The following is a 25336-nucleotide window of genomic DNA, read 5'->3' as shown; positions in this document are numbered from 1 at the left end:
ATGCCTAAGAACAGCAAAGTAGTAAAAAGAGAGATAGATGATGATGTCATCGAATCAGTCAAGGACCTCTTATCCAATGAAGATTCTGTTGAGGATGCTTTTAAAAAAAGTGAATTGTCAGTTAATGATCCTGAGGACAAAGATGTAGATGTAGAAGAGGGATCTGATGTAGAAGATGAGCGACCAGCCTGGAACAGCAAACTTCAATATATTCTGGCCCAAGTTGGATTTTCTGTAGGCTTGGGAAATGTGTGGCGTTTTCCATATCTGTGTCAAAAAAACGGTGGAGGTAAGTCTGTCTGTTGTACTCATGGACGTAGCTGATGTGCAATTCAATATTATTGGTCTCTGTTAGCTTCTCATCTCACTCCTGCACTGAGGTATTCAAACTGCTAATAAGCGATCCTTTTAAACATCTGAAAAGCAGCTGCTGATAGAGAGTGAGATTGATAATTCTGAAGACAGAGCAAGCAAATTGTCTATGAAGATTCTCAGTCATCCTGGTCATGGTTGTCCCAAAGCTGCTTTTTCCAGGAGGCAACTGGACTTTCTTGTTTTTTCTTTGAAGTTTTTTCTTTTGCACTTCAGTTTGATATGCAGACAACACAGACTCATCCCCAACAGCCTGTCTCTGTCTTCAACAGGGAAGGGACACAGGGCAGAAAACATTCTGCAGCCAACAAGGCTCTAGACACATTTGCACTACTCAGGTGACCTTGAGGACACAGACAAACCTCCAAGTGGCCTCAGCGACTCTCTAAAAGAATGCAAATGACCAGTTCTCTGCAAGGAATATAAATCCTTCCATTCCCCACCATTCAGTCAGAGCTGAAGAAGCTTCTTAGATGAGAAGCGAAACGTCTTCAAAGAAAAAAACCAGAAAGTCCAGTTGCCTCCTGAAAAAAAGCATCTTCAGGATGAGCAAGCAAATTGTCTTCCTCTGCTAAAGACCTAAGGAAAATCTCTCCTCTATAGTTGATACTATATGGTGAGAAAATGCCCCACTGGTGCCAATAGGAGTTTTCTTATCAATGCAAAGAATAATTTTAAAAGAGCAATTTTCAGCAGAAACTCAGCAGTGGAAAATGTTGAACTCTCTTATGTGCTCTCCAGCTGAACTACTGATAATAAGTGGTCCATCCAATATCAGTAGCTTGCATTTTTATTTTTAAAAGTTTGCATGTTAAATAGTTGTATGAAAAGCATTACCTGGTTTGATCCCTGAAGTTTATATTTTTCACAATTACATTTTTTAAAAATCACTAAAGTTGATTGTAATTCAGAGACTTTCATAGTTTATACTGTGAAAATAAAAGATTACATGTTACATTTGTTGAAGGTCCCTCACATGAAAATTACAAGAGCCCATTACAAGAATTGTGTGTATGTGTGTGCGTGTGCGTGCATCTGTAGAGATGTTATATAGCCATCCTGTCCTTTAATATGTTTTAAGGGGGAGATAGAAGTCATATAAAACATTATAGATGGGGCCATGATGTAACATCCATCTTTTTTAAAAAATAATGATTCTGTTTACTCAAAAGTTAACTTCACTGTATTTATGTAGAATTGTAGTATTAATCCTTTTGATAGAAAAACTACTTGCTGACATAGATATATTCATAATTAACTTCATGAATTGTTTATACTAGTATGGATCAGTAGTGTGTTCCACTTACCTTCGCTATCGGTTCAGAACTGTTAGCACACGCACACGCTCGCTTCGCTCATGTGCGGCTCTTCTGCAACATGTGCAGAACCTTCTGCGCAAGCGCAGAGCGTCTGTGATGAGTGGGCGGAGCCTGCTGCCACTGCCACTACCTGGTTCACCCGAACCAGGGTGAACTGGTAGAAACCCACCACTTTATGGATTAAAAAAAAGAGCTATTTGTGGTTACTCCAGTCCTATATCAGTCTCAAGAATAAGAGAAAAAGAGAAAATTGGAATTTATAAGATTTTTAAGAGTTCCAGTTATAAGGTTTTTTAAACATTTTAATTTAATTTTTTTAAAAAATACTATGTATTCTCCCCTCCCCCAAATAAATGTCTGAATCTTTTTAGTTGGGATTTATTTCACCATTTTTTGAGAATAAACATCCACATTGCAAATTACAGGCAATTTTTCCTACAGTTGCAAAAGAGACGATCAATAGCTTCCTGCTGCTCTTCACAGTTACTAGATTTCATGTAATTAATGAATTGTTTGACACTGAAGCTAGCAGAGATATTTACTGATAGGTTGTTTGGTGTGCAATGTAATTATCTCGTAATCACTGCATGTAAACTATATAGGAAGAATTATTGTACTAATTGTATATCTTATTCATGATATGTTTATTGGATAGTTGAACTTAAAAAGTTTTGGTCGTTCTCATTTATGGTTGCATCAATCAACCTAAAGCCAAGTTGGGGGCAACAACATTTTTTCCATACGCTACAAACCATTGGTGAAGGAATGGCATGTTATACCTATTACTGTCAAAAACTACATATTCATTTATATATCTATGTAAACATTTTTATCTCTAAAAAAATTCAAAGCAACAAATTACAGATGAATATTAAAGCAATATATCCAAATAAAATAAGTCATACATTGGTTTCATTTAAGACACAGTATTTGCAACTGATGGAATCGGGTAGCTTTCCTACTCTAAATACTGCAAAAGAAGGGAGAAAAATCTCTTCCCTGCCGGCTCATCTCTTGTACTTTTGAAGAAGAAAAATGTTACAAAAATGAATATCAGGTGGTTAGGCAGATGAGAGTTATTATTTTTGTTTAAGATCTTAAAGATAACCACAACATAGCAAAATTAGGCTCTTTTTGGAAACAATTAAATATGTTCATCTGTGCTTTAATGTCATAATATCACTTGGACTTTGTTCTAAAGATTGTTCCGTATATGAATATTATTCATCCTCTGTTTGGCAGGTGCCTACCTTGTGCCCTATTTAATCTTGCTGCTGATCATAGGAATACCACTTTTTTTCCTGGAGCTTTCAGTGGGTCAAAGAATCCGCCGTGGTAGCATTGGAGTATGGAATTACATCAGTCCTAAGCTTGGTGGAATTGGATTTGCAAGTTGCATAGTAAGTGATTTCCGAATACGGGCTTCCCAACTCTTAATACGGAATGGAAGGTTCAAGTTTTTTTGCTGTTTTAAGATGTCAACTTATAGCATCAGTTTTAACTTTGTTGAATTATTCAAAGAAATGATGAGATCCATTCTTTGGGTGCGTCCAAGCAGAAGTTAGATTATTGCTATCTGTATGGAACAGTTTAACTTGGATTCCTACACAGATCAGGGAGTTGGACTGAATAGCCTAATGTAGCCTAATGTAGCCTGAATAGCCTAATGTAGCTCCTTTACATGTCTATGATTTTATAAAAGTTAAGATAAAAATCAGGACATATTGAAATGTAAAACTTAACTTCTTTCTATCAAGTAAGAGAAAATCGTTATTCTTCCATATCTTCTCCAAAGCTTTAGCAGTGCAGAGATGGTGATGCCTTATGCAGAGTACTATCTTCTCCATATTGCTGAACAATCTGAAAGAACCAGCATGTCTACATTAAACAAACAAACAAACAAACAAACAAACAAACAGTCTACAATCCTTCTTTTCCTAATAAACAGGGTGGGAGTCATTCACTTTTAACTACATTTAAGTTGTTCTGCTGTCAAATGATGAGTCTTGTGTTCAAAAATCACAAGATGAACTAATCCTGAACTAGCCCTGTAATTTTTATTTATTTATTAAATTTATATGCTGCCTATCTCACTGTCTCAAGTGATAAAGATGCTGTATAAGTTTTGTCACCTGGTGGCACATTTTAGCTGTTTCTCACTGGAGAAGAAACAGCAGTGTTTCCCGTTCGCTGTTTCTTATGTGAGTCCTCAAGAAGCCGCAGAAGTGACAGGTTAACAAAATGATATTCTCAGAATGCAAAGGATCAAAATTATTAGGGTCTGATAGGCTCTGAGATACATATACGTGTGTGCATTTTACATATATATAAATATATATTACATAACATGCACAAGCATATATACAAATGTGCACACTGCAGACAAAAGTTGCTTTAAAACAAATAATAGAAAATAAGTTCACAAAAAAATTGTCATTTTATTGAAAGGTTTTGGTGAAGTGATCTGAGAAATTTCTGGAATCAAAAAATATACATACATGAGGCATGACTGCCAACCCTTGGGAGAAGAAATCTGTTTGTCCTTGATCTGTACTGGACCTGTTGCTTCATCAATTCAGGAGATAATTGAACCAGACTAAATGGGCCACAAAGCAGGGTGAAATTTTATGTTCTGAGTCACAGAACATAGCTGAAGAGATGAATCGATCTGGGAACAATACAATGAGATTTCAGTATTTGCAGCTCTGTCAGAACAGGATGTACAGTACTGGAAGAAAAAAAACCTAATAGACTTTCGGGGAACTCAAAAATGATTCAGAGTTTGGGCTAGGCATAAACACTGCAATTCTTGACTATTCTTCAAACCAACTCATAATTTTTCAAGGCTTTTGTGCCCCTAATTGAAGCACTGCATTAACTTAAAAATAGATTCCCTAAAAACAACAGAAACCTGGAAAACAAATTGGGTTAGGTTGATGAATAACAGAAGGATTAAGGTTGCCATAGTTAGACTGCAAAAAAAATCCAGGTACTGTAAATGTTAGATAGCAGCCAAGAGTTAGTTTTCAGTTGCTTTTTGAAAAAGCATCTTTGGGACAGTTATGACCTGGCTGGTTGAGAATCTCCACCTATTTCCAGAAGGCTTCCATGCAGGAATCAGATCTAGGTTCTAGGAAAACTGATTCTGCAATGCCCTTAACTCCCACTCCCCTCACCTGAAAAAAAGGGCATCACTGGCAGTTCTTCCTATGAAGGTTATATTGGATAGAATATTCTAATTGGACCTGAAGGGCACTTAAATTAAAACAAAAGCAGCACTTTGAATTGACCCAGAAACCAGCTAGTGTTTGTCTGTGAGCTGCAATGCAGGCCATATGCTCATGGTGAGGAGTACCATCCATCCAATAGGCTGCTGCATTCTGAATCAAAGATAGTTCACATAAAGTGCATTGCAATAATCCAAGTGTTTGCTAGGTTTATATGCCCCTCCATTCATGTCTGACTCAGAACAACTTACAGACCTTCAAAACACTCCTGTATTTCAATTAACATTAAAACCTAACCAGAGGGCTGAGAAGTTTGAGGGTCATGTGTAGAATCTTAGCTATTCTTAGTACTGCACTCTTCTAGAGAAAGCTCTGATGTCATTCCTGGGATCTGTTGGAGCCACTCTCCCAGCTTAATGAGTCTATTGATAAGGACATGGGTCACTGTTGTGACATCTTTCTGTTCCAGATAGGACTGTAACTACTGCACCATCCAGAGCCGAGGAAGTGCCCAACAGCCAGAGCTTCCACTTACTTATTAAGCAGTAACCCTGCATCCAGGAGAACTCCTAACCGTAGAATTGCTCTTTGAGAGATACTGCTTCTCTGTCAAGAAAAAACCCCAGGGACGACAGGGAACAAATATCAGTTCTGTTTTACATGGGTTGCCATTTACCGGTAATCTGTCTCTTCCACTCCAAATCAACAGTCTTAAGGAATCTCCCTTTAATGGTATATCTGGAATCTCTGGGTTGGCAATGCACAGTTGAATTTCACCCACATATTGATGATACTTCATCCTCTAACTGACTAGCTTTCTCAGTGGCTTTGTAAAGATACTAAAAAACAGTGGAGACTGGACTAAAAGAGTGGCCACTGAATTGATCTCTTCTGCCTTGCCACTGACTGAAATTGCATCATTAAGGAACCATTGAAAAGCAATGACTCTAATCCCCAGTCAGTTCAGGCAGTCTAGAGAGATGCCATATGCAATGGTATCCAAGGCTGATAAATCTAAAACAGGAGTAGGAGGGGTGCCAATTAAGTCCCAAAAAGATAAACCAAACAGGGCTGTCCTTTTCCTTTGTCCAGTCCTAAACAATGACTGAAAGAGATCTAGATAATCTTCTAAGACATGTGGCACATCACAATAAGAGGAGTTTGGAGACTTCGCAGTAATTGCCAAAACCAGCCAATCCAGAAAGGGTCTCTTCAGTAGGAGGAACAGCACAGATATGTTAGCTTTTTATAAGGCACTGCATGTCAGAACAACTAGACACAAGGACAGTTTTTTCCCCCATGCCATCACTGTGCTAAACAATTAATTCTCACAACACTGTCAAACTATCTAAACAGGCAGTATTACCATTATTATATGGTACCAGATAATGGACCCAGATTGTTGGGGGCTATATGCCGACTCTATAAACCACTTAGAGAGGGCTGTAAAGCACTATGAAGTGATATATAAGTCTAAGTGCTATTGCTATTGCTATTATTCTCACCTTCCCTGTTACCTATCTCCTTATCTTCTTATGACTATAACTTTGTTGCTTATCACTATTGCTGTATGGACATTGAGAGATTATGCACCTGAAACAAATTCCTTGTGTGTTTAATCACACTTGGCCAATAAATAATTCTATTCTATTAATAAAAGTGCTGTGCACCAGAGCCGAGGTGGCACAGTGGTTAGAGTGCAGTACTTCAGGCTACTTCAGTTGACTGCTAGCTGCAGTTCGGCAGTTCACATCTCACCGACTCAAGGTTGACTCAGCCTTCCATCTTTCCGAGGTGGGTAAAATGAGGACCCAGATTGTTGGGGGCAATATGCTGACTCTGTAAACCGCTTAGAGAGGGCTGTAAAAGCACTATGAAACGGTATATAAGTCTAAGTGCTATTGCTTCTGAAACATTTCTGAAACATGCACAGAACTAATGTGCATTTATGAAAACTGTTTTTTAAATTTTTGCTTCTTTCACAGGTATGCTTTTTTGTGGCCCTGTATTACAATGTCATCATTGGATGGAGTTTATTTTACTTTTCTCAGTCCTTTCAGCATCCATTACCATGGGACCAGTGTCCCTTGGTGAAAAATTCTTCACATACCTGTAAGTATTAAATGTAGTAATGTGTTGTCTTTTTTCTCTCTTTTAAATAATGTACTTTTTACTGAAGCCTTGTAAGTGTTATGTTTTTTTTAAATAAAGAACAAAATGAAAAATAAATAGGCCTAGGTAATTTGGTTCACAATATTTTGATCGGGTAGCATTGCTAAATAAATTTGATTTCTCCCATCACCATTATTAGTTTTATAATAAAACTATTCTTATTAAATCCTGTATCCCATCATTAAGTATCGGAAGAATGACTAAGAGCTGGAGAGGCCAGTTAGATGAGACATGTCTCTTTGTAATGAGCTGGCAGATTAGAGAAGGCACTGCAGCATGTTGTAGAACTTCAATAACTTTGCCATCCATCACATATTGAAATATAGTATTGTAATTGTTTTTTAAATTGTTTTTAAATTTTATATGCAATGTTTTATCTTGGCTGTACACCGCCCTGAGTCCCGCAGGAGAAGGGCGGTATAGAAATAAAATAATAATAATAATAATAATAATAATAATAATAATAATAATAATAATAATAATAATAATAATAATATAGTATGTTAAATTAATGTGCTCAATAGGATCAGAGAGACCCAACTTGAAGTCAACTCCCATTTGGTGACTTTGGACCACTCTTTCCCGGTTAAAGGAGAAGTCCTTGCAGATTTTACTCTGCTAGTTTGTTGCTGACTATAAAGGACAGTGTTCATTTGCATTTCTAGGCCATTGACCCAGGAGCCTGTCTGAAAACATTTCCACTATCATGTGACCCACATAATGTCACGGAATGCTGTTACCTTCCCATCAAAATGATACCTATTTATCTACTCGCGTTTGCATGTTTTCGAACTGCTAGGTTGGTGGCAGCTGGGGAGAGGACGGGATTTCACCCTGTCATGTTGCCCTCAGGTCTCCAGCCTACAAGCTGAGCATCTTAACAAGATGAGCCACTGTGCTGCCCTTTCCTGGTTAGCATATTAGCAAATCATGGCATATTGAGTGGCTGCTATTCACCAAAATGGACAATGTTAATGGGGAAATCATCAGGTTCCATTTTGAATATTAATCAAAGGAGTGCTATTATGGATTTGACATTTAGAATAAATTACTCTGAAAACAAGATTTTCTTCCCATTCTTTTTACAATAGTCTTTCCCAATCTGTTGCCCTTGAGTATATTGTCCTATCAGTGAATGCAATACACTGGAGGAAATCTGGTTGGTGAAGATTAATCTATTACCTCAAAATTTATCATACATTCCAATTTTTTTATTATGCACATAGTGCAAAAAAAGAGAAGGGAATCTTCTAAAGAGGTCCACCAAAATGTGTGATCAGTTTTAAAGTTGAGATCGAAATCATTGCAAACCCCAAATATTCTGACTGGAAACAAATGAAGTAAGTAACTTTTAAATGTAAAATTAAATTTAAATGTGAAGTGTTCTCTGGTTCATTTAATGGAAGAGCATTAGAATTAATTGGCTTTAACAAACATGTTCTCATGTTAATGTCACTTCCCTTGACAGTGGAAAATGCATGTTCTGAAACCATTTTTTGCTGCATGCCAAATATTTTCTTTGCTTATAGACACAGTTTGTAAATAACTTTCAGGCTGAATTTCACACTAAGAACTCTACATTCATTCTATTTCCATAAAGTTTAAACAGTAAAAAGCCCAAGAGAATAAAGGAAATGCCTGTAAACAATCAGGCTATATTCTGTGCTTGATAAATCAGCAAAATTTAAGTAATCATTGATGGCCATAACCTTTTTGGAATATCCAGTAAAATACAGGCTATCTTTTAATTTTATTTATCACGTTGATCAAGTAATAGAAAGAAATCTTAATTGCCTGATAGAAACATATACATAATTTTGAAATGTTCCAGCAGTTTACCTTCTAAAGTAACTTTTTAAAATTGCTTCTTGGTATTTGAATCACACAAATACTCATAAATATTATTCTAGAATGAATGACTTTCCTTAAACTCCATATTTGAGATAAAATATGGTTTAGGGGGAAAAAGATTCAACTATTTGGCTTATATTCAGTCTTTTTCTAAAAGGGAATTTCCTGCCAGAATTCTTTTTTTTTTAAAGGGAGAAAAAGAAAATGCAGAAAAAGTCAAGTAGATCTCACAGAATTTAGAGACTTTTATTTACCACTAAGAATTTACAGTAAAGAATTCATGAAAAGTGTGGCATAAGTTGACTTATTTTAAAATAGTATACTTTCCCTCTTGTATATCCATTCACATTCCTTTGAAGCTGGATATTTCTGAAGGAAAAACAAAAGAGATTTAGTTTAATACATCTTATTCCATCCTTCTAGTTTGTTATGTATCTGGCCAAATATAATGAGATCACCTTATCCTGTTCTACCTATCTTGATTTCATTGTTCCTATTCTAATCGGGGGACAAAAAGTAAAGTCCCCTCAACTGCTTGAGGTTCCACACGCAGCAGGGGTGGGTTCTACTTACCTTTACTACCGGTTCGCAACGGGATCGCCTTGCTTCTGCACATGCATGCGAGATCGCTAATGACGACATCCAGGGCAGTGGGCAGGGCCTTCTGCTGGTTTTACTACTGGTTCTTGCAAACCGGTCCAAACCTGGGGCAACCCACCACTGACACACAGATAATGAAATTATAGTACACAAAGCCTGTCTTGAACTCATTTAAAAAGAGGACTGTGTATAGATTAACCTTCAAAAGCCAAAGTACTGCATGGCTTGCAATACGATGGATAGCTTTTAAGATATTAGAATATTTTAAAACAATATTTTTAAGCAGTGGGCTTTGTAACTGCCATGCAATTTAGGAAACACTCCACCACCACCGCAGTGTTTGATTTAACGCATTTCCAACTCGTATTACATTTGCACTTAATGCTCTTTTAATCTTATTTTGCCCTTTGAATCTGGATTATTCCACAGCTGCTATTTAAAATAGCAGTATACTTCAAAATCCCTTTCACTGTTCTCATTAAAGTGAAGGGAAAAACAATTGTTCTAAATGAGCTGTAGGGCTCTTGTAATTATGAGATGTAGGGTTCTTGTCAATTACCTTAGTTAAAAGCAGTGGTGGGTTGCTACCGGTTCGCCCCGGATTGGGCAAACTGGTAGCGACGATGGCAGGAGGCTCCGCCCAGCTGCCTGGATACTTCTGCACGTGCTCAGAAGCATTGTGTGCGCACCCACAAGCGAACCAGTAGCAACAGGTTTTGAAACCCACTACTGGTTAAAAGATGATCAAGAAGTGGGCATGGATACTGTTTCTTCTATTGTACACCCATCCCTCTAATGGTTTGTAACTTCCTTGGCTTCCAACCTCTCAATAAATCCAAGAGAAGACACCAAGAAGGGGCTTTCTTCTTCCTAGATGAGGAAGCAGAGACAGTCAGAGTTAGAAGTTGAAAATATCATCAACAGAAATTAGAAACAAAATAAAAAAATACAAAACTAGTGGAGGAAAATTAGCACCTTTTGCATAGGAGATGAAACCATCTGGTAAATTGGAAGAAAGAGTTTGACTTCTTAATTTAAAAAGTCTTGAACTGGTTTTCAAGACAATATGGGACTAACTTTAATTATTGGCATTGTAGAGGTTTAGAACAACATGCCAGTTTGGCTCATTTTTCTGAGTTCTCAAATGTAAATATCTAAATATGGTCCAAAAGGCAGAACAGCAGATTGCAGCAATTGCCTTAAGGCTTTTGGACTACTGCAAATAATTTTGTATTATTTTCTAATTGCATTCTGATCCTCTCCTCTCCTCTCCTCTCCTCTCCTCTCCTCTCCTCTCCTCTCCTCTCCTCTCCTCTCCTCTCCTCTCCTCTCCTCTCCTCTCCCCTCCCCTCCCCTCCCCTCCCCTCCTCTCCTCTCCTCTCCTCAGTTGTGGAGCCCGAATGTGAAAAAAGCTCAGCTACAACATATTACTGGTACAGAGAAGCACTCAATATTTCTAATTCTATATCTGAGAGTGGAGGTCTAAATTGGAAAATGACCATCTGTTTGTTGGCTGCATGGGTAATGGTGTGCCTGGCAATGATTAAAGGCATTCAATCTTCAGGCAAAGTGAGTATTGCCACCTACGTTCTTATTCACCACACCTCTTTGCCTATTTTGCCAAAGTTTGCTGGAAGATATGACTCATTGAGTGTGCTTGTGTATGTTTCTTTATGCTTTCAAGTAGAAAAATGTTGGTATAATAATTTTTAAATTATAGTCTGCTAAAAACAAAAACCATCTTTAAATAAAAGAAAGGATTATTGTGGCATGAGAACCTTGATCTGTTTTCATTTGCTATGAATAATACTTATAATTACATCTCAGCATTTACTAAAAAAAAAGAAAAGAAAACCTATCGGAGTGGGGTTACTAGCTCTATTTTTGAGCACAGTTTGCTTTATTAATTTGATTTGGACTAAGTCTGAGAAATAGGGAAACAGTCAGTTCAAGTATCAAACATTTATGATATAATCATATGGAAGACTCCAACAGCAAGAAAAAGACCACTCAAACAGATGTGCAATCTTTTAAGGAAATTGTGAGAGGTGAGACAGAGCAGAACAGTTCTCCATCACTGAAAGAAGATTGGAGCTAATGTAAAACAAGACCACAGAGCAGTTGGGGCTCAGAATAGGAGCCCCAACTAGTACAGATGATAATATGGCTTTATTTGAAGAAGATAGAGTGGAAAAGAGAGCTAAATAGGATTATTAAAATTAATCATGTAATTAACCATGTTGGGGAAGCAAATAATCAAGATGAGCAAAAATGATAGTGCCATCAAGTTGGTATTGAATCCTCAATATAGACCTTCTCCTGGATGAACATGGCAGTAGCACATCCAGAAAGTATAATTGGTTGACTTCAGAGTTTCACCTGATTTTATGCAGCCATAATTTATGAATAATCAAGCTAAACATGATAAATTTCATCTGAAGATAAATTTCATACTAAGTGATCCTCCTGACACTAAGCACTTAATCACCCTTGTATCCTTCTTTGTAAACCTCTCAGATCCATTAAGTGTCTACTTTTGGCTCATAATGTTAGACGAGACCAGCCTCTAACCCAGCAGGGCTCTATTCTTTTCTTTTGAGCCATTCACAACTGATTTGGACTGTTCAATAATATGTCTAAAATTCAGATTGCATATTTTTTATTTCTACTACAGTGAGGAAGAAAACATTATTTGTAGTATATGGAGGTAGTTAATTAAGCCTTTTATTTGACATCCTTTCGATTGCACAAACATTTTCATATATGTTTCATATCTTGTTTTATTTTTCTGCAATTAAATGCATATGGGAATTCTTCTCATGAATGTCTTTCCTGTGAGCAAAAAAACTTGATTGCAGTGAAATGTGGTCTGGCAATACCGCTTATTAAGAAAATTATACTTTAGATCAGGGGTGGGGAACTATTTCCCTTTTATGACCTGTGGATTTCAACTCCCAGAATTCCTGAGCTAGCATGGCTGATTCAGGAATTCTGGGAGTTGAAGTCCACAAGTCATAGTTCCCCACCTCTGCTTTAGATGCTTTGTTTCAAAGGTGGGTTGTCATTCAGTGCAATCACTCCTAAATTAGCTTATTCATAATGGCTTTCATTTATTTTTTTCTCAGCTATAACAGTAGTAGCTGTCAAAAAAACTTTGGCTGACATCAGAAATTTAAGTGGATTTGGACTTGAAGTGGAGACCATTGGATTGTAGACTAGACTGGGAGGTTAAGAAAACATTTCAAAAAAAGGCAATGGCCAACCACCTCTATATTATTCCAGGAAAATTCTATAGATGAGATCATAAAATCATCAAGAACTGAGCTTTATCTTTTATATTAATAATTTATTACCCACTGTTCAGAGCATAGTTGCCATTCCCAGACCTATGTTTAAAAATTCATAGAATATTTTCCTGAAACATAATAACTTGGCCATCAAATTAAAACTATATTGTTCATCAGTTGAAATGGAGTGGTACCATTTAAAATCATAACAATTGTTAAACCAGAAAAAGAGAGGGGGGGGAGAGATGGGTAGAGAAAGGAAGGAAGGAAGGAAGGAAGGAAGGAAGGAAGGAAGAAAGAAAGAAAGAAAGAAAGAAAGAAAGAAAGAAAGAAAGAAAGAAAGAAAGAAAGAAAGAAAGAAAGAAAGAAAGATGGTTTCCTTGGAAGAAAGTGGCCTGGCAAAATCTAAAAAGACTTCCAGAGAGCATTCTGAGACAAATATGCTTTCAGTTTTCCTCCTCTCCAGTGGGTTGCCTTTTTCTAATGGAAAACATCATTTCTGAGCAAATTATTAGATTTAAACCAGAGGCTTCTGTTTGTCAGTCTATAAATGTAGAACTTCTTTCTTTTTCAGAAACAAATTTCTTTATCTGTCTTATGTTATCTCTGGTAATATCATATTCCAATTATCTAATATCCAGAAACCCACAAGAAAGGTAAAGAGGAAAAGGTCGTCCCAGAAACCTCCAGAAGGTGTTACTAAATAGCTTTTATATGATTTTAGCATGGCAGGAGATTCACCTGTGCATGAATTTGACTAAATATTGATTGAATGGTAACTATATTTAATTACTTTTAAACATAAAAATAAAATCAAAATTAGTTTTGGCCTACCTTTGCAGTCTCTGTCATTGAGCAAGATGATAGTTCATTTAGCCCATGTAGGCGCTGATACAGTAGAGAGATGGGCAAGAAACATACTCCTGATAACAATTTAAATTATGGTTTACAGGTACACTGATGTCCTAAATGAATACGGAGTGGGGGACCTTTCTTTTTTTAATCAGTGAGTCAGTGGTACTTGGGCTTCAGAAAGTACCAAACATAACAATGAATCCTATATATCCACTAGTCTTCTCTATAGAGCAGGGGTGTCAAACTCATATCTTCACGGCTGTGTCATGTGATGTATCGGGACTTTTTTCCCCTTCGCTAAACCGGGCGTGGGCATAGCTAGTGTGTGACGCATCCAGCCTGCGGCCCAGGAGTTTGACAGACCTGCTATAGAGACATGATATGATCATTATGGTCTCTCTTGGTGATGATGCATGTTTTTCTGCTCTGTTCTCATTTATTTCAGAATAAAATAATGTCTGATTTCAATGAAACATTTATTTCAATAAAGGAGCAATAACCTTTGTTGGTTATTTTACAGACCTCTTAAGCAGGCCTTTTCCAACCTGGTGCCTTCTAATAGAGTTTGACTTTTACTGCCAGCCCTCTCCAATAAAGGCTCTACTGGTTGGGGATTAGGGCAGTTGAAGTCCAACGCATTTGGAGCGTGCCTGTTTGGAGAATTCATTATCTTAAGACAACACAGAATTGACTGTTGAGAATGTTCACTAAAAACCTACATTTCTGACTAGTTCCATTGCTATTGTCAGTCAGGGCAGGATGATTGAGAAATTTTGTTTTGTTTTTAAAATTTTAAAATGCTTTGCTTTTAATATCTTTCAGATAATGTACTTTAGCTCTCTTTTCCCTTATGTGGTACTTCTGTGCTTTCTAATCAGAGGGCTGCTTTTAAATGGTTCACTGGATGGGATTCGTCATATGTTTACTCCAAAGGTAATGCTTGATTGCTTCTGATCCCACTTACTATTTGCCTCAACAGCTTCAATAAACTCCTAATGAGGTAGAAGTCTACTGATTTGAGATACATGTGCTGTGGAAGATAGTTCTAGCTCAAATATAAAAGGTCATTATTTTTGTATTTTTAAACTACATCATCACTCTCAGAGGATTAGGAATTTTCCATCTAATTGGTATTGTCCTTGATTCTTGATTCATACTCACTTTCAGTGGTTTGAGTTTACAGCAGTAAGAAAGAGACCCAAAACATTGTATTGGCGTGCTTGATGAAAGAAAAGAAGATAACTTAGTCTGCAACAGGAGGATAACAAATTTATGTTACTCTTATAATGTAAGTTTCAAAATTAGATAAAGAAATCCTTGACATGCGTACACCCTCCTCTGATTCCCTTTTCAGTTGTATTCTAATGCATGGATTGATCCAAATGTGGGGAAGGGGATAGTCCTCACCAGTATGCCCCTGCTCTCCTTCATGGGATTAAGGAGTGAAATTTTAGAGATATTTAATAAAGCTGTGAGGAGTGGCTCAACTCCACTTTGGGAATTTCTTCAAGGCTACAGTAATCTGATTCAAAGTGATGCCGCAACTTGAACAATTAACTAACTCTGCCCAAACCAGGAATCAACTTGTATTGTAAAGCTCCAAATAGCATAGCCACAATAACCCAACATTTAAAAGAAAATGCTTTTTCATTCTGTTGTGCCACTTCAAATGGGCACTTCAATCAAATTTTGATCAAAGCAAAATGCCCCTTTGAAGACCTTCACAGCTGCAGCTATTATGCAATCTAAATTATCTTAGTACACAGTTGAAAAGTGATTAACGTGTTGCAAAGTATACATCAGATTTGTACAAGACAATTCCAAATCTATCTTGAGCACTAACACGTAGCAGAATATTGTACACCTCTGATTTAGTGAAACAAATTGTGTTCTGTCCTAAAAGTGTTTTTTCAAGAGGCAACTGGACTTTCTGGTTTTTCTTTGAAGACCTTTCGCTTCTCATCCAAGAAGCTTCTTCAGAAGCTTGAAAAAGCATCTTTGGGACAGGACATAATTTCTTTTACTAAATCCGAGGTGTACAATAAAGCCATCACTGCTTGTTTTCTGGAGTGCTGGAATAGGTGACATTTGTAATATAGGAGGGGCCAGCGTGGCAATTTTTTGTTTCAATTACAATAAATTGAATATTTTGAATCATTATGGCTATCTCCATGTATTTATAAGTTCAGCTTAAATAAGATGCTTCATTTAACAGAGCTATATCAAGTCTAAGAAAACTGTTCTGTTATAAACTCACAGTTCATTGTCATGTCTAATAATTTATAATGGTTGCAATGAACTGAGCCATCATCCCAGTATTTTCAGTATATAAAATGCTTCTATAAAAGTAAATTCTGAGCCAGTCTTAGCTCAATATTGTCTCATTGATAAGCAGCCAGTTTCTTGGATTTCAGGTCTTTGCCAATTCTACCTACTCGAGTTAAATCAAATCTTTATTCTGGTCAAAGATCATCATAATTCTACCTACAATTCTGTGGCAAAATTTATGCTTTTTCACTGATACACCTGTTAATCATCCATCTTATTTGAAGTAATTGTCATAGTTTGCAATGTTTTTAACTTCTAAGGAAGTGAACATATAGTTGCATCCTTAAGTCCATAAATTCATTTTTCATCAAATAATGAGATGTAGCAATATTTGAAGTAAAAAACTCAGAGAAATGTGATTACTGACATGTTGAAGGGGAAAATAAAACCACCAAGAACTTTCCTAGGGTAAGATTATGTGACTGAAAACAGCATCAAAAGCAATGGAAAGTGAGAATAAAAATTGTGTGTATAGTGCCATCTAATGATCCAACTGTGGTATGTCAACTTGGGAAGATTTGTTCATACGTGATAAATCTCAATAGAAGTATTTAGATAGAAACATTTCCTATTATTGAAATGCACACTTTTAGAAAACAATCATTCTATCAGCTTGGAAAAATATTTGGATTTGCTTTCATTATAAGAGTGCATTATGTTCAAAAAGAATATTGAAATAATTGGCTACTTTAAAATTTCTGTTTGCTAGATAATACTACTGACATTTGGCATGCATCAAATTACATAAACTGTGATCTTAAATCCTCTTTCAGTGAAATAAACACCATTGAACTTATAACATGTTCATCAGATTAGACAGGCACAGATATGTGGCCATAAGTACGTCTTTAGCTTTAGCTAATGACTTGTTCTGTTTTCACAAAGTAAAATTTCCATTTCCATTCAAGATCTGTTCAAGCTATGTACTTTCTATAATTGATATAAAAATGAAAAATAATTTTAAACATTCCTCAAATCTTGGTCTTTCAAGAAATGTTACACATATTGTTGAATAAATCTTTCAAATATTAAAAGCACATTTTTTTTCAAAATCCTGAAAAAGATTTTTTTCTTTATATAGGAATCATAACTGTACTGTGATTTTGATTTGGAGATTAAGCAGCTATTAATAATATAGAATTCAAATCAGCCTCTTAGTTTAGTTCTGCTGGATGGTTGTTCTTTGTTATTTATGACATGCCAAAATTTCTCTGGGCAAATTCCAGTTATCCGTAAGAACAATATTGACAGTATTATTGGAATTTTTTCATATGTAAATGAAAAACAGCCAAAAAATTAATGTTAGTTTTATGTAACATTTGGAATATGTTTTAGCTATTTTTCAAAACAAATAGAGGACAAAATATACTCTTGATTATCTAGTGCAGTGTTTGTTTGTCAAACTTAACATCTTTAAGATGTGTGGACTTCAACTCCCAGAATACCTCTTACTGGCTGAGGAATTCTGGGAGTTGAAGTTCACTTGTCTTTAAAACTGCTGAGGTTGACAAATACTGATCTAGTGACCATTATTAAATTGGGCTGAGCTGGGTATGTTACCCCTAGAAAGTGATATTTAGAATGTTTCCTGATTATTTGTTGCCTCTCTGCTTAATAGAAATGCTGCATTTTGTAGTTGACTTATATTGTATCTGATTTCAAACAGCTTGAAATAATGCTGGAGCCTAAGGTGTGGAGAGAAGCTGCTACTCAGGTGTTCTTTGCCTTAGGACTTGGATTTGGTGGAGTCATTGCCTTTTCAAGCTACAACAAGAGAGACAACAACTGCCATTTCGATGCTGTTCTGGTGTCCTTCATCAATTTTTTCACTTCTGGGCTGGCAACTTTAGTGGTGTTTGCTGTTCTGGGCTTCAAAGCAAACATCATAAATGAGAAATGCATTGTGCAGTATGAATATTTATTTATCAATTTTTATAGAATATTTCACTTGGGAATTTCCATCCTTATTCTTTTGGGTGATTGTGTGCCTTTGCATTTTTGTGTTTGTTTTGTAGAAATTCTCAACAAATTATCAGCCTTCTGAATAGTGGAAATCTCAGCAAGGCTATCATACCTCATCATATTAATTTATCAAGTATTACAGCAGAGGATTATAATCTGGTTTATGATATCATTCAGAAAGTTAAAGAAGAAGAATTTCCTCTGGGTTTGAAACCATGTCAAATTGAAGATGAACTTAATAAGGTTAGAGTGATAATTCAATCCATGACACAAAGTTTACAAATGACCAGTTGTTTTAAAAAACCTCTAGCCCTTTGAGAATAGCTTTAGTTTTCACTTCCAAGGTAAAGGTAAAGGTTCCCCTCGCACATATGTGCTAGTCGTTCCTGACTCTAGGGGGCAGTGCTCATCTCTGTTTCAAAGCCGAAGAGCCAAGGCTGTCCGAAGACGTCTCTGTGGTCATATGCCCTGCATGACTAAATGCCAAAGGCGCACGGAACGCTGTTACCTTCCCACCAAAGGTGGTCCCTATTTTTCTACTTGCATTTTTTAAGTGCTTTCGAACTGCTAGGTTTGCAGAAGCTGGGACAAGTAACGGGAGCTCACCCGTTATGCGGCACTAGGGATTCGAACCACTGAACTGCCAACCTTTCGATCGACAAGCTCAGCGTCTTAAGCCACTGAGCCACCGTGTCCCGTTCACTTCCAAGGAATGTACTAAATCAGAACTTTGCTTCAAGTTTCCTTGTCTATGTTTTATCCATTCCCATCCCTATAAGTTTCATAACTGGAACAGTTTATTGCTGATGTCAAGGAATGCATAGTGGTATATTAATTTTTCAATGCAGTAAGCCACTAGCAGCTTATATTTATTTGTTTGTTTGTTTGTTTGTTTGTTTGTTTATTTTTTACTAAAACTTATTGGCACCCATCTTATCACAGGGTAACTCTGGGCAGCTTACAGTCATAAATACATATCTTTTCATATACATTAAAACATAAAATCAAACATTAAACTAAGGAATGTGGGGAGGCTGGGGGTGGAATGAGGTGGTGGTGGGATCTGTGGTGACTTGATCAACCACCTCCACTGTGCTGTTCCCCATTGGAGTGCCAAGCCAATTGGCAGAGTCACGTCTTTAGGTCCTTATGAAAGGAGGGTTGGGACCAACCTCACATTGGTTCCAGAAAGCCAGAGCAACAGCAGAGAAGGTCCTCCTCCTGGATCCCACCAACCAAAATAATTGGGTAAACAGGACCCGCAGCATGCTTCCTCTGCCAGCGCAAGTGGGAAATATCAGGTTTATGGCATTAATGAACAAAGAAAACTCTTGGAATAAAACAATGATCAGACAATCATCTGACTCAGTTTAGCTGTCATAACTGCTCTAAGCAATAGCATCCATCCCTGGTTCTCTTTACTAAGTGTGTTTGCTCACCATACAGTGTCTCTACTTTCTTTTCAAACTTCCTCTTGACCAATTTTAATCACTGAGATTTCTTCTTGACAGGCTGTTCAGGGAACTGGTTTAGCTTTCATTGCCTTCACAGAAGCCATGACACACTTCCCTGCTTCTCCTTTCTGGTCAGTGATGTTTTTCCTGATGCTGGTAAATCTAGGGCTTGGCAGTATGTTTGGAACAATTGAAGGGATCACTACACCTATAGTTGATACCTTCAAAGTGAGAAAAGAAATTCTGACTGGTGAGTTGGCATACATTTCTTTCTTTATATTTGATGTTATCTACAAGAAAATGGCCTCTACAAAACAGCCTCCTAATCTGTTTTTATACAAATGGAATGCTTTTTACCAGTAGAAAAATGTGCTTTTATTCTTCTTTGAAATCCCTCCTATCGCAGGACTGTTCAGAGCAGATTAGGAGCATGTGCCAGTTACTGCAGGGCAGAGATAGAGTTGCCTCCCTTTGATAATAGATGTGATTCTGTCAACAGAAGACCACATGGATTTTATTAGAGGTGTGCAAAACATTTCAAGTTCAACATTTTCAATAGGTACTGTTCTGGTTTCAAAGGAAGTGCTTGTACACTTTTCTGACCCTACTAGCAAGGTCGGAACAGTACACTTCTTATGAGGATGGAATAGTTTATCTCATATATGGAACAGCTGTTTGAAGACAAAAGGGAAAATTCAGAGAGCCAAATTATTCAAATGGGAATTATTTAACATACTTTTTAGGTTCTATTAATCTTTGTTCTGAATATTTAGACTTGCTTGATTGTTACCAGAGCTGGCCATGAAGAGGTGCTCTGGAACTAGTGTAAAATCAATGTTTCTTTGTATGTGCCTATGAACACGCTTTTGAGTAAGGGCTCACTCCTGGTGACTGCCTAGAAAAGTCCATAAAGTTTCCTCTACAATGTTTTTCAGAAGGTGTTTGCCATTGTCTTCTTCTTAGGGCTGAGAGAGAATGACTCAAGTCACCCAACTGACTTTGTGAGCTGAACTGAAACTTTTAAAGTGACACCGACTCTTTTCGGGATAAAGGAGTTTCCTATAGGATACTATGAACCCAATTTTTGAAGATAGCTTATCACACAATCCTATGATCTTTCCTTTAAACCAGAACTTTGTCTTTTTTTGCTTCACACATCTTATGCAAATTTCTCTTTTTTTAACATTAGTACTCTTCCATTGAAATTTTAAATATTAGAACCAGTTTTTCCAAGTATTTAGGACAAATTTAGGTATCCTTTTTGGTGGATAGGTACATTTGTGATATTGTTATAAGTACTCTTAAAAAACTGGTGCTCTAGGAAATTTCTTAATTAAAATATAACTCTCATCACTGATAGCAACAGAAAAAAATCCCTTTTTTCTGAGCAAGTAAACATAGCCCCTACGATGACTCATAGTTATATATTCTAAGAATACTTATGGAGTTCATAAGTATTATTTTCAATAAAGATAATTCTAGATATTATCCTATCATGCCAAAGATGTTTTTAGGTATAATAGTTCTTAAATTATATTATTGTTATTTTATTGTTTTCTCTCTGTGTTTCTACTGAGATAAACACTCAAAACAGATAACAAAGTTTAAAAATAAATACATTTTTGACCACAATTGAGCTCCAAGTTTCTGCTTCTAACCAAGACAGTTATTAAGTGATTTTTGCCCCCTTTTACCACCTTTCTTGCCACAGTGGTTAAATGAATCATTGCAGTTGTTAAGTTATAATACGGTTGTTAAGTGAATCTGGCTTCTCCATTGACTTTGCTTGTCAGAAGGTTGCAAAAGTGACCACATGACCCTGGGACAGTACAACCATCATAAATATGAGTCAGTTGCCCAGTGTCTGAATTTTGATCACCTGAACATGGGGATGCTGCAATAGTTGTATGGGCCAAATGGTCATAAATAATTTTTTTCAGTGCTATTGTAACTTCGAACAGTCACTAAATGAATTGTTGTAAATTGAGAACTGCCTATATTAAAAACTCAACATAGATTAACCAATTAACAATAAAATGATTCCAAAAATCACTTGATAGTTAAAATCTGCAAAAAGAAGTGCATATTTACAGTCTTTTTAAATATCAAGGTAGAGGCTAATAACAATTTCTAATGGGTTTTTTTACATAACTTGGGAATGTTTTCAAAAGACCGTCTCCTGAATGTTGGAAACTGCAGAGCTGTTCCCATTGGAATGGCATGAAAGTGTAAATTAGAGTCAGGAAAGATATCACAAAGAGAGACAGTCTATTCTGTGCCGTTCAGCTTCTCATGTTTGCCAGATTTAATTTTTTCATCTTTCCATATCCCTTTGCATATTTCTTTTACATTCGGATTAAATTTGTTTCATATTTGGTGTATACTTCTGTAAATTATTTGGAGGTCTTTTTGCTTAATACATGTTCTATGACAGGCTACTTCCCTAACACAATACAGTAATGAAAACAATTTCCACTAATGTAGGAATTGGAGAATTACATCAAAACATTTGAAGAAGTATGATTAAAGAAAAGATTGATTCATATTTCAATTTAAACCAATATAATTATATCGGTTGAAATTTGGTTTAAACCAAACATATGTATTCCTTTTCCAATATATCATATTCATAGGAATGTAAGAAACTATCTTATACTAAATCAAATCACTGGTCTGCCTAGCCCTGTATTGCTGATTCTGACTTGCAGCAATTGCCCAGGGTTTGACCAGAATTTTTTTCTGGCCCTACCTGCCCATGCCAAGGATTAAATCTTGTAAGACTTCTATCTGGAAAGTATGAAGTCACTCTCCAAATATTCTATATAATAATAGAATCTTCTCAGTCCTTTTTAATTTCTAACACTGGAAGTTTGTAACTAACTAGGTAGGAAAAGAGTCATTCCTAGTTTTACCACATATTTCAAGATGAAGAGTAAAGGATAAACGAAAGAAAAGGAAAAAAGAAAAGTAGCCAAGATGTAGTTTCATCTCAGAAACAATGGTAATAACACCAAAGGGATTATTGCAGAGGTGGTATTCAGCAGGTTCTGACCAGTTCCGGAGAACCAGTAGCAGAAATTTTGAGTAGTTTGGAGAACCGGTAAATACCACCTTTGACTGGCCCTGTCCCCATCTATTCTCTGCCTTCTGAGTCCCAGCTGATCGGGAGGAAATGGGGATTTTGCAGTAACCTTTCCCTGGAATGGGGTGGGAATGGAGATTTTACAGTATCCTTCCCCTGCCATGCCCACCAAGCCATGGCATGCCACACCCACCATACCACACGCACAGAACCGGTAGTAAAAAATTTGAATCCCACCACTGGATTAATGGATATACAACCTCTACTCTTCTTTCTTTCTTTCTGTTTTCTTTTAGTCACTTGCTGTCTTCTAGCATTCTGCATTGGTCTCATATTTGTGCAGCGGTCCGGTAATTACTTTGTAACAATGTTTGATGACTATTCTGCTACACTGCCTCTACTTATTGTGGTCAGTTTGGAGAATATTGCAATGAGTTACGTTTATGGAATAGACAAGTAAGTGCACATACTACATTCTTTAATATGCAACTCTGCTAATAATTCTGAAGGTTGCAATTTTGTTGTTCTAAAAGGTTGTCCTGCTGTATAGGAAAGTGGCAGGGAAAATGAGAGAATAAAGAACACATTTTCTTCCCTCTAAGGATCATTGTCTCTGGTAGGCACAAATACCATAGGAATCAACTGTTTGGAATACGAAAATACATAGATTTATTGAAACAAAAATTGTATACAGTTGTCCCTCTAATATATTACTTAGTTCTAGCACAACTTATATTGGAGATACACATCACTAATTGACATGAATTTCTCAAGTATAATAAAGAGAGTCCTTATTAAATTAGTAATACTTACCATAAGTTGTCTTGTAGCTGTTTAGTCCGGAAACATTTTGTAATGTAAAAAAGATAATGGGAGAAATAGCATGCAAAAAGCAGAAAACAAACTGTCAACCTAAGGAATGGAGACCGTCTTACTACACCCACACCCTTGCCTACTTCACACAGAACTCTTTTATGTTTCTTATTTTGAAAGCTAAAAATATTAGACTCTGACCAACTGGTTTTCATTAATCTTTCATGGAATTGTGTTACAATTCAGAATACAATTTGGAGAAAGGTTGAGCTGGTCGTGGGTAGTTCTTGATAATGGAAGTTCATTTTTATCTTCTCCTGGTCTTTGGTACATTATTCTTTAAGATAATGTTATAGAGACTGTACTAGATACGGTATATACTGCATTTGTTGACCTTGTTATCCTTCATGATTGTCAGAAAGGGTTATTTATTGAACAAGTTTGCATAGAGGTTACATTCCATTCAAATATGGTTAGTGCTTGGTTTCTGGATATTTAAAGCTTCCTTCAGGGAAGTACTATAATAGGTGACAAACATTTGTGCTGAAGTTGATAGATATATAATTATGAGATACAGTGACATACTTTCCTATGTCTCATGCTAGGCATCATAAAGAACACTTAGATAAGTATATTTCTGAAGGTAACACTGTATTTTTGAAATTATTATCCATAATATTTATAATTCATACATACACTGTATATTTCATGGGAAAGGTGTATCTCATTGTTAATATTTTTAATTTTTAAATTAACTAGAATGTTTTGCTTTAATTCATATGTTTAGCCCTTCATATATGTTGGGATGACAACCTCAGAATTCCATGTGGCTATTCATTGGGAACTAGAATTTTGGGAAAGACTACGATAGCTTTTGAATTAATAACATTTCTCCTTTTTTCCAGATTTATGGAAGATTTAAAAGATATGCTTGGCTTTTCACCAAATCAATTCTATTATTATACATGGAAATATATTTCCCCTATTGTTTTATTATCTTTGCTGGTAGCAAGTATTATCCAGATGGTATTAAGCCCCCCTAGTTACAGTGCATGGATTGAAGAGAAGGTGAGTGATGCCTATAAGAGAGAGAGAGAGGGGGGGAGGGAGAGAGAAGAGAGAGGGGAGAGAGAGAGAAGAGGGGGGAGAGAGGAGAGGGAGAGAGAGAACATGGAGCATTAATAATGTATATTATAGATATATATGAGTATATGTTATAAGCATATAGATAAGAAGCAATTTAAAGTTACAATGTATGTCTCAAAAGGGCATATTGAACAACTTATAATACCCATCAGACTTTGAGAACGCATGTTTCCTCACTGAGAATTAGCACTGTGACCTAAAAGTCCTTAAGATTGTCCTCTGGGCAGGAGGGGAGGGTATGAGTTGTAGATGATGAAGATGATGTTGATGATGATGATGGCAATGATGATAATTCTCTTAATAAATCTCTTAGCAAAATAAATTGGATGGGGCAGAGATGCTGTAGTGCAGGGGTCCCCAGTCCATAGCCTATTAGGAACCAGACTGCATAGTGAAACCTACTGTAAATTATGCGTGTGAGGGGTCTAGGTGGCAGTGTTAAGTGTTGGCTTATCATAGAAACATGTGCTAATGATACTTCTCTTGGACCATGCAGGCAAGCAAGGAGTTACAGAACTACCCAACATGGGGCCTGATTGTTTGCATCTCTCTAATTGCTCTGGCAATGCTCCCGGTCCCTGTTGTCTACTTGATTCGCCGCTGCAACCTTATTGATGACACTTCAGGTAGTTTGGCAGCTGTTTCCTATAAAAGAGGGCACATTATCAAGGAACCAGTGAATCTCGAGGGAGATGATACCAGCCTGATCCATGGAAAGAGTCCAAGTGAGGGGCCTTTTCCAACCTTTGGCAAAAACATTTACCGAAAACAGTCTGGCTCTCCAGCAGTGGACACCGCCCCCAACGGTCGTTATGGTATTGGCTACATAATGGCAAACATGTCAGATATGCCAGAGTCTGATTTGTAG

At 36.6% G+C, this 25336-nt stretch overlaps 1 protein-coding gene across 1 annotated transcript; it reads left to right on the top strand.

The window, feature by feature from the left end:
* Positions 1 to 25336, top strand: SLC6A15 (solute carrier family 6 member 15). The gene is made up of 11 exons (XM_070946797.1): positions 1 to 289; positions 2934 to 3091; positions 6904 to 7030; positions 10929 to 11110; positions 14506 to 14616; positions 17678 to 17919; positions 18027 to 18216; positions 19485 to 19677; positions 22806 to 22965; positions 24228 to 24390; positions 24965 to 25336. Exons 1-11 carry the CDS (start codon positions 1 to 3, stop codon positions 25334 to 25336), a joined length of 2187 nt encoding a protein of 728 aa, XP_070802898.1.

The sequence above is a fragment of the Pituophis catenifer genome, unplaced genomic scaffold (assembly GCF_029215685.1).
Source record: "Pituophis catenifer annectens isolate HBS135680 unplaced genomic scaffold, rPitCat1.0.hap2 SCAF_7, whole genome shotgun sequence".
Taxonomy (NCBI): domain Eukaryota; kingdom Metazoa; phylum Chordata; class Lepidosauria; order Squamata; family Colubridae; genus Pituophis; species Pituophis catenifer.
The sequence above is the reverse complement of the archived record's forward strand: the minus strand, read 5'-3'. Positions and strand labels throughout refer to the sequence as shown.